At 41.4% G+C, this 10706-nt stretch overlaps 1 protein-coding gene across 1 annotated transcript in view; it reads left to right on the top strand.

The window, feature by feature from the left end:
• LOC111344214 (uncharacterized) overlaps positions 1-10366 on the top strand; it is a 12584-nt gene extending 2218 nt beyond the window's left edge. The window contains exons 3-7 of the mRNA XM_022951426.2: positions 1887-2098; positions 6170-6259; positions 6792-7110; positions 8593-8883; positions 9670-10366. Coding sequence (XP_022807161.2) covers positions 1887-2098; positions 6170-6259; positions 6792-7110; positions 8593-8883; positions 9670-10016 — 1259 coding nt within the window. The 3' untranslated portion in view covers positions 10017-10366. The remainder of the gene's footprint in view (positions 1-1886; positions 2099-6169; positions 6260-6791; positions 7111-8592; positions 8884-9669) is intronic.
• The last annotated feature ends 340 nt before the right edge of the window (positions 10367-10706 follow it).

Raw genomic sequence — 10706 nt, 5'->3', positions numbered from 1 at the left:
ACCTGAAAAAAATCAGGCCTGTACGGGACTCGAACCACTGACCACTGCGATACTAGTGCAGCGCTCTAACCAATTGAGCTAACAAGCCAACTGAGAGCAGGCCGTTAAGTTGATTCGTAATGAACCCGTGAAAGTGATAAATGAGATAGAATAAATATATGAAAATATGATTTTCATATATTTATTCTATCTCATTTATCACTTTCACGGGTTCATTACGAATCAACTTAACGGCCTGCTCTCAGTTGGCTTGTTAGCTCAATTGGTTAGAGCGCTGCACTAGTATCGCAGTGGTCAGTGGTTCGAGTCCCGTACAGGCCTGATTTTTTTCAGGTCTGAATTTCGCTATTGCTCAAATAGCGCTATCTACTGCGAGGATCGTCCATCATACGCATTACAATTTCCTCAAATGTGATTGGTGCGTTAGCTACTTTATTTTTCACTTATTTTTCTGTAGAGTTTTAATTGCAAAGTGTAGTCGGACAGTCGGCTGTAATCAAACACTTGTAATTGGACAGTTAAGTCCACTCAGCTCAGTAAATCTACTCATCAGATTGAATAGGCCATTTTACAGTTGTGCACTTAGTTGCCAAGCCTTTAATTTAGAGTGAGGCTAAAGATGACCTTGTTGTGATAGAGACCTGTATCTAGTTGGTATGATAACAAAGTGATTTACATTTGAAAGGCAGCAAGGTTTGTATCATAACAAGGTCATCTCTAGCCTCACTCCCATTCAAAGGCCTGGCAACCAAGCACATAACTGTAAAATGGACTATTGATTTCAATAACCATAGTAAAAACCACTTTGCAACAAAAGTGGGGAATTTCCAAAATGGAGGAATTTTTTAATTTAGACAATTTCCCTATGGGAGAAATGTTTCCCATTGTCAATTTTGACTTATTTCCACAGCTTTTTTTTCCTATTTTATTTGGAAATTGTAATTTTTGTGATTGATTGGCAATAGGGCTTCGTGTCTTCCAATTCTGTCAGAAATCATACTCATGATTAAAAAAATTAGACTCCTGTTAAGCAATCGTCCAACTTCATTAATCACATGTTTAATTGTATGCAGTATTGGACCCCACTCATGCAATCCTAAAAAGAAAACTGGGGTGGATAGGACAAAAAAAACACAAGAGGTGTTAATTTTTAACTGCTCCTGTGAGGAGCTTCTCCTGGATGGCACACTGACTAACATATAAACTTTATCATTTTATGGTGCTGACTGACACTCACCAAATGCCTAAATGAAAAGCAATTTAACTGATAGCCTCAGCTACTGACTTGCTACTTACTAGCTACATATAACTTACTGAATGGTTGGCTAGATGGGTTACTGGCTGGTTAGCTGGCTGGCCAGCTGGTCAGGTGATTGTTTTGTTGGCTGGATGGCTGTTTGGCTGCATGCAGTGCTAGCTGGGTGGATGGCTGGCTGGCTGTTTAGCTAGATGGATGGATGGCTGGCTGGCTGGCTGAATGGATGACTTGGTGGAATTGGATGAATAGCTTGCTGGCTGGATAGCTGGTTGGCTAGTTGGCCAGCTGGCTGGCTGCAGTGGCTGGCTGGGTGGCCGGATGCATGGCTGGCTGGCTTTTTGGCTGGTTTTGCTTGATGGGGCTTGGCTGGATGGCTGGATAGGGGGAAGACTGGATGGCTGAGTGGCTAAATGTTGACTGACTGGATGACTGCATGGCTGGATGCCTTGAAGGCTGGCTGGCTGGCTGATATACTCATGGTGATTGACCAATATAGTGATTCAATATATATAATATATTGATATTGATTCAGAACTCTGTGATAGATTGATTGATTGGTTGATTGATTGATTGACTGAATGATTAGTTGATTCATTTTGTTCTTCTTTTGCTCTTATAATTATTGTAGTGTATCAGAAGGTTTCTTACCAAACATTCCATGTAAAAAATGTCTTTTATGAGGAGAAAACTGTACAAAACCTTGGAAGAGCACGTTATCAACTGGACCTTGTAAAATGGAAAGGTTTTTCCGTCACCAGTGAATTTGCTGCTGCTGTCTGTAGCTTACCACAAACATATAACCAGAGGACTTATCGCAGATTCATAAAAAATTGGGGAACGGTTGGTCTTTAAATTAACTTTGTTACCTCATTAACTTTTAATTTGATTGGGTCTGGCCCAGTTTGGTTTGGCCATTTTTTTAACCCTATGTGTCAAATTATGAACAAATTATATGAGTTTGCCAAATTTTGAGTTACTTTTGTGTATTGTACCATGAATTTGAAAAATATCTGAGTTGCCCCTCTACCATGTTCTACATTTGACTAGACTTAATTTTTGCATTGCAAAGATCTGTTTTTTGACCCCATTTTTTTTATTTTTGTCTTTTTTGTTTTACATAGTTTTAGAGTACAAGCAGTCCCTCCTTTTTGGCAAAATCTGTTATGCAATTCTTAAAAAATTAGTGGAAAAAATTGATATTAGCATGCAGCAGGGAGCTCTTGAAGTGGTTAATGCTCCACTGGAGCTCCATGAATGAGCTAAGTGCTCAAAAAGTAATTAATACATGTCAAGTTGATCTTGTCAACATAATGTGCATGCACTAGAACCCAGTTCTCTTAGATATCAAATGTGGGTTTAAGAGCCATATGAAAACCCAAATATTTTATAATATTAGTAATATATAAGGTCAGGTCAGGTTATGCCTGCCACCAGTAACCATGTTACTTGGTGCCACTGCCTCATGCGGAGAAGGAAAACTCTGTCAAAAACCTCTGCTGCCTTGCAACCACACCTCTTTTGTTGAGAAACTTCAGGAGTAAACCTCTAGGAATCTGGAGCTGGAGTCCCATAGGCAGTTCATGGTTGCATGCAATGTCGCTCTGGCAACTCCTACAATGGCACTAGTCCTGCTACTTGGGCAGCAGCTGGTCCTCCACATCACCCTGCCTTGGTCTGGGCCCTGGAGAGGACACTCTCCAGGGCTTCACTTCATAGCGTTGAAACAACAAGTCTACTGGTAATAAGCTACAAAGCTCAATAGGCATAGAGTGTGGCACCAAGGGTTGCTTCTGACTGTGGGAGAGATCTTCGCATCTCATTGGACAGTTACCGCCCACCTTAAGCTGGGCAGCCCCTAGCCAGTAAGGTGCTGTCCTGCCACAGTCTGCCTTCCACATTGGGTGCACAGGGAGTAGCATACACTGACAAGCAGACCGTAACTACCACACCAGGCAAGAAAAGACAAAGATTCAGATTAGGATACACTGACATGTAGACCGTAACTTCCACACCAGGCAAGAAAACACAAAGAATAATCAACAAGAAGAGACCAGCTCCTAAACTGGGATGTTGGAATGTCTGCACTGTGACAACTGGACTTGACAACCCCCAGGAAATCAGTGATGTAAGAAAGACAGCAGTCATCAACGATGAGCTACTGAGACTGAAGATAGACATAGCCACTATGCAAGAAACACGCCTAGCTGAATCGGATCTTTGAAGGAGAAAGACTACACCTTTTTCTAGCCAGGAAAGAGTGCTGAGGACCGCAGAGAGCAGAGAGTAGGGTTTGCAGTCAGGAACACCTTGCTGAAGAGGTTGACCTAGGTGACAAGAGATCAGAGTTCCTGCTATCTCTCCCCCTCTATACCTCTGCAGGACCAGTTACGCTTATCAGTGCCTATTCCCCAACCTTGACCTCCTCACCTGAGGCAAAACACGAATTCTACACCAACCTGAACAACGCCATCAAAAACATCCACAAAAGCGATCACCTTGTCCTCGTTGGCGACTTCAATGCCAAAGTAGGTGCTGACCATGACTCTTGGCCATCCTCCTTGGGTTCCTTTGGAGTTGGCAAGATCAATGAGAACGGGCAGCCCCCGTGGGAGCTTTGCTCCTATCACAGCCTCTGTGTGACCAACTCCTATTTCCAGACGAAGCCACAACATAGAGTGTCATGGCGCCACCCCCGATCCAAGCACCGGTACCAGCTCGACCTGGTCATCGTCAGACGTAAAAACCTCAAGGACGTGCTTCTCACCCACTCATAACACAGTGCTGACTGCAACTCCAACCACTCACTGGTATGCCGCAGGATCAAACTGCTACTTAAGAACTTCATCGCTCCAAAGACGTAGGGAAGTCACGCATTGATGCGACCCAAATGCAACATCCAAAGAAGCTTGAGGAATTCACAAAGTCTGTTGAAGATGTTCTGTCTGCAGGCCACTCACAGTACACTGCTTCCAAGTCATGGAACCACCATCGTGAGGCAACCTTTGGGAGAAAGACCTTCAAGTACTGCGACTGGTTTGATGCCAAGTCTCCGAAGTAGACTCCTGTTATTGAAGCAAAGCCTACTGCCCTTGCTGAATACAAGTGCTGACCAAGTTGAAAGACCCTCCAAGCACTCAGATCAGCCAGGAGCAAATCACAGCATACAGCAAGTATGCTGTACAAGAACAAAGGCAACAGAAGCGACTGCAACAACTTCAGAGGCATCTCCCTGTTGAGTATCGTGGGCAAACTGTGTGCCAGAATCCTGTTAGTGCATCTTCAACAGCTGGTGGAACCCGTCTACCTTGAGTCCCATTGTGGCTTTCGAGCAGAACGCTCTACAGTGGACATTATCTTCTCCCTTCGCCAACTACAGTAGAATTGCAGGGAACAGCAGAAGGCCCTCTATGCCACCTTCCCCCGAATCCTCACAGCATGATCAGATGTTTTCATGACAGCATGAAGGCAACTATCCAGTACGAGGGCAGTATGTCCGAATCTTTTGAGATCAAAAGTGACGTAAAGCAAGGCTACGTCCTTACTTCAACCCTCTTTGGCATCCTCTTCTCCCTCCTTCTGAAACATGCATTTGGGAATTCAACCGAAGGGTTGTACATGCACATAAGATCAGAGAGTAGAATCTAAAACAACGCAAGACTCAGAGCGAAAACTAAGGTGAGTGAGACCATCATCTTAGCTAATGACGCAACAGTCACCTCACACACTGAAGAAGATTTACAGTGTCGGATGGGCAGATTCTCTCAGGCCTGCAAAGACTTCGGACTAACCATGAGCCTGAAGAAGACCAACGTGGTGGGCCAAGATGTGGACATACCACCTGTCATCACCATTGACAACTGTAAACTTGAACTGGTAAACCAGTTCACTTACCTTGGTTCCACCATCAGCGACGACCTGTCCTTAGATGCCGAAATCAAGAAACGCATGGGCAAGGCCGCAACAACCCTAGGACGACTGACCACTCGCGTCAGGGAGAACCCCAAGCTGATCACTCTAACCAAGATGGCAGTGTACAACGCCTGCATATAGTCAGCACCCTCCCGTACGGGAGTGAATCTTGTACAACTTATGCCAAGCAAGAGCACGTGCGCCGTATGGAAGACGGCCGGATCCCAAAGGACATCTTCCATGTTAAACTCGCGTTCAGCAATAGACCCCAAGGCTTCCCCAGGTGAGATATAAAGGTGTCTGCAGGCGCGACATGAAAGCTCTGGACATCAAAACAGAGATCTGGGAGGACACCACAGCAAACTGCAGCAGCTGGTGCTGCTTGCTCGAGAAACGGCTGAAGACAGGTGAGGAGAAGATCCTGAACCTGGCAGAACATAGGAGAGCCAGGCGGACACGAATACCTCCCATGAGTAACTTCATCTGCTCTTTGTGCAGCAGAGACTGCCACTCCCACATTGGCCTTCCTAGCCACGGACGACGCTGTTTTTTTCGCAACACCACGAACTCCGAGGGTGCAGTATTCATGATCGATACCGACCAACGGAGGCGTACTACTAATATATAAGTGATTAGTATTACTGTAATGATATTGATAATAATAAGATTAAGCTTCCCATTATACATCAAAGCATTTTTTGTCTCAGAATAGAAATGAAATAAACAGTACCTGTAATATGTGCAAGCTATACACTGCACATAGGTAACTGAGTGATAAAGATACTTTTCATTTTTATTTATTTTATTAGAACCTGCCCGTAGAATAGTTAAGTTAAACTGCAGACTGAAGAGCGTTATGTATTTTTGTGCATAAATTATACTTTGTAAGAAATAGACAACTTTTTTGAGAGACATGTTTCGGTATGCTTATGCCATCTTCAATCAATGAATTATCACACTTGCTACTACTAGGACCTTAGGGAAATTTTACTTTCCTTGCAGCATATTGTCAGCGAGGTGGAACTTGGAACCAAGAAGATTGAACGTTACAGGAGTTCATATACTGATTTCTTCAAGTATGCCTTGAAAAATGTGAGTATCGAGTGGAAAAGTCTTCATTCAGCTATCGTTTCAGATATCGTTAGGTTTTTCCTCTCACTGAAATAATTCCAGGCTGCTCAGTGAGATATAGACTTTGTTACTCGGCATTCAAGTGTCGTTTTTTAATTGCACGTAAGCCAGTCACATTCCATTTGGATCTAACTGCTAGAGGAGAGTGTTAACTTACCGTTATGCTCCAAAGACTCATTCTGATAACAACAAAAGATTAGCCAACAACCTAGCTCGTTGAGCTGTACACGGCTGACTCAACTGAAATTTGAAAACAATAAGTTTTCATTCTTTATGGATTTCTGTGATACTATGATGCCTTTTAACGACAATTTATATTAGCTGTGTAAAACCCATAATTTGAAAAATTACCAATTTATCGTTGCCAACTGCTGCGAAATCTAAAGAAAAAATGAAAACTGCTCCCGCGTGATTTAAATGTGAATGAACACTTTTTCACGGAGAGTTTTCGTTTGTTTTTGCTCACTCTGGTTTTTTTGTTTCTTTCCCTTAGGTGAAAACCGCAGTGTCTGTAACTGGTCGGTTCTTATGGTATAGTAGCTCTCTTTCCGTTAACTTTAAAAGATTCAAAGCGTCCATGAAAACTGGCACCTCATTTGGAAGTGAAAAAGTTGTGTTTCGGTGTGGTACACGTAAAATCCCTGAACCCATTGGATTGAAATTGGTATCCATTGACCGTGTGTTTGACGACAGCTTCTTCAAGGCATTCAATAAGCAATACCAATGTAAGAAATTGGCTCAACTGAGGGCGCACGTGAAAAAGATTTTGAAAGAATACCCAAGCTTGGAAGGAGCTAGAACGAGTCCGCGAGGTGAGTGAGTAGCATTACTCACACCACTAAATTTGATAGTTAACAATTGTAAACAGCACAGCGTACACGATTGAGTTAGGGATGCACACGGGAGGTTGCTAAGCACGAAAGAAGCGCAAGAGTCGCGTGAGACGATAGCCGAGAGCGACTATAGCTTATTTAGTGCTTAGCAGACCTCCCAACTGCATCCATAACTCATTATAACACAACCAAAGTAAAGCGCGCGCTCTGATTGGTCAATTCAGCGTCCACCATTTGCCCATGGGTGTACTCTGCTGACGTGAGCAAATGCAAAGAATAGTTTTTCGCTATCGCCTCGCGCGACTCTTACGCTTCTTTCGTACTTGGTAACCTCCCGCGCGCATCCATAACTCAATAGTGTACACTGTGGTGTTTACCATTTGTTGAATAGTGTACACTGTGGCGTTTAACATTTGTTTTATAACATAACATTAATTGTAGCAAAGGAGTTTTCTTTTATCTAACAAATCTTATGTGAACAGAAAAAAACTCACCATTAGCTCCTCACGTCAGCAGCGTACACCCATGGGCAAATGGTGGACGCTCAATTGACCAACCAGAACGCGTGCTTTACTTTGGTTATGTTATAATTAGATTTGTAGAATCACAGGCTGCATATTTACAACAATAACAGATCAAACAGCAAGATCGATATTAAGAGAAACAAACACGTACAAATTTATTTTAAAATAAAGAAAGACAGGTTTCATGTTTTATTTCCTGTAACATGACTTACGCTTGTTTATTTCTACAATTGATCTTGGGCCCCGGAACGGTTTACGCTCGCAAAACTTTCAGTCTACTCCAAAGTGTGTCATTGCACAAGTATTAACTTAATATTAGTAATATAACATGTGCATAACAAAATATTCTACAAAGAGCTGTACGCTTCCAAAATTGATCTCTATTATCCGCTTTTCCCCAGTAACTACTGTTTTTTCCCCGATAACGACACTGTCTTATGCAGCGACAAAATTGAGGCTTTGGAAGGAAGAATTAACTTTTCTGGAATGTCATAATGCTTTCAAAAAAATGACCAGTAGAAGCCACTGTAAAGATGGACCACCCGTTTAATTTAACTAACCTTTTTTAAACGAAATTTCCTCTTTCTTAGAAGACTGCGATCTGATAACTTTTCCGGTTTTGTTGACGTTAGTAAGTTTACTGCTCTGTTTATTGTAAAAAAAAAAAAAGGAAGCATTGAACGCAGCTCCTAAAATTTTTTTCTAAGTATTCTTCTTTTTATGACTAGAAATTCATGTTCAAATACTTTTTCATCCTTCTTTCCCACTCAGTCTTCTTCCAAATTAAGGAAGCTCACTATTTGCAGCTTCGACGAAGAAACATACCCTTGAGCAGTAACTTCATTAATTCATAAGTACGTATTCATTCTGCTAAAATAACGTGCAACTCTACCTTGAGGAGTCGTCGCTTTACAAGGTTTTTTGTAAATGCTTTTAGATCCCACAGTCCGCATTCCTCTAACATGGCCACTGGGTACCTATGGATTCCCTATGGCAAATTCAGGATGTCCAAACGGAGGTTTTTGGCGTACGGGCTGGCGATACCACGACACCGAAGATAACAACCCAAGCAGCTATTGGTCAAACCCTTACGATTTGGCTGGACACATCCACAAAAGTAACATGGTACAAAAATTCTGTATCAAGACTAAATCTCGAACATCCAGATATGATATGCCATGGCCTGAAGGAAAGTACTGCATCTTCAAAAAAGAAAGTTGCCCCGCAGGTTAGTACAAGAACTTCTTTTTCGATGAAAATGTAATCCGTGCCTCAGATCCTCCTGTGCGACTCTTTCAAAAAGATAATATCTGTGGCCGTTACATGTACTTTCATCCCTTAATAGCAGATCTTGAACCAGTCACATGACCTTCCTCTCTAAAAGATAATAAACAATGATTTTCACAATAATTTTGGCACTTTGTAGTTTTATTCATACTCCTTATTCCACGGTTTATCATAAAATACGCGCGATGTTTGAAAGTTTCGAGGTGTTTCGCCGAGCTCCCTAAGGAAAGTACGAGCAATAAGCAAAATGTCTGCCCATGTTAATCTGTCAAATAAAGGATTTATTATTACGCTATTATTTCATTTTTCTAGCACTTGTGCCTCTAGTTTTCGAAGTACATGTTATGGTCTTACTTTAACAACGTGACGATTGCCTAAGGTGTGCGTGAAAGACGAAAACAATGAAAACGAAGCTATTTTTTATGACCAACAAAAAACCAAATTGCGCTTAAAAGTTGGTTGCTCAAGAAGTCAAACCTAACTTGATAAACTGAAAGAATTCAAAGTTTGAATCGTTCAGTAGGGCCATTTTGTTGCTCTGCTTCCAGTTCGTATTTTTGCCTGGTCTACAGTGTAATAGCGTCGGATATATTTCGTGTTCCGTTGCCCTAATATGTTGAAATGGCGTAATGGTGAAATGATAAATCATGATATTTATACGTTACATCTCCTGTTAAATAAATGATTTAATTCAAGCTTAATGCTGCAGTAAATGTTTCCTGCGCAGATTTCGAGGAGGCACACATTCGTTGGGACGATGAAGATCACAAGAACAACAACAAAGACGGTGGCACGCTTCCAGAAGGCAGTTACGGCCGTAACACTTATATCGAATACTGTTGCCGAACGGATGGAGATGCCACTGAAGCTATTCGCCTCCCAACTGGCTCCCCGTTTGTGCTAATTAAGGGTAACACCCACCTATGTCAGAAAGTGGATGGAATGGTAGAAAAATCACAGTACTTTTACTGGGACACCGAAGATAAAGATCCGCAGTCCAGAATCCATGGACCGATCAATGCTGAGTTGATTTCAAACCGCAATATAAAAGTTCACTACTGTTATTACACCTAACCCAATACCAGGCCCCACGCGCAGCCGCAGACGGAACTAATGCTTCAAGAACATTCGAAGCGAACATGAAAAATTAAGGGAAAGTAACTTGTAAACCAGTGTTAGTAAGCGCTTTTGAAACCAGAAGTTAATTTAACATGGTGTTAGGTCCTACTGATTTGATGCCTCAATATTAATAATAATGATAATAATAATAACAATAATAATAATAATAATAATAATAATAATAATAATGATAATGTGAGCCGAAAGTGAGTTATTTTCGATCGTTTTTTTACACTGTTAATATTTTGTACTGTAGAGGATTTTATGGAAATGATTGCCAAATAAAGTTTATTATTCTAAAGAAACCATTCTAAAGACTGGACTATGAGGCAAATGGATTGTGGAACTCCTAGAGCCAGTCAAAGATACTTTTTGATTTAAAAATCTTCCGTTAATTTTCAAATATAAATAAAAAAATCTAATAATAATAATCTTATCAATAAAGATTTAGAAATGCAAAGACTAGCAAAAACTAACGATAAAAACCGACGTTTCGGTGTCATCATGATGCCATTGTCAAGGAGAAATAAAAAATAAAGTTTGTGGCAAGGGGTAACACTAAATTAGCATAAATATGTTACGAGCTAATTAACAAATACTTTTGCGCGAATTGAATCGCTTTGCACGTTCAGAGTGGGTTTTAAG

This window comes from Stylophora pistillata, chromosome 8 (assembly GCF_964205215.1).
Source record: "Stylophora pistillata chromosome 8, jaStyPist1.2, whole genome shotgun sequence".
NCBI classification, from domain to species: Eukaryota; Metazoa; Cnidaria; class Anthozoa; order Scleractinia; family Pocilloporidae; genus Stylophora; species Stylophora pistillata.
The sequence above is the reverse complement of the archived record's forward strand: the minus strand, read 5'-3'. Positions and strand labels throughout refer to the sequence as shown.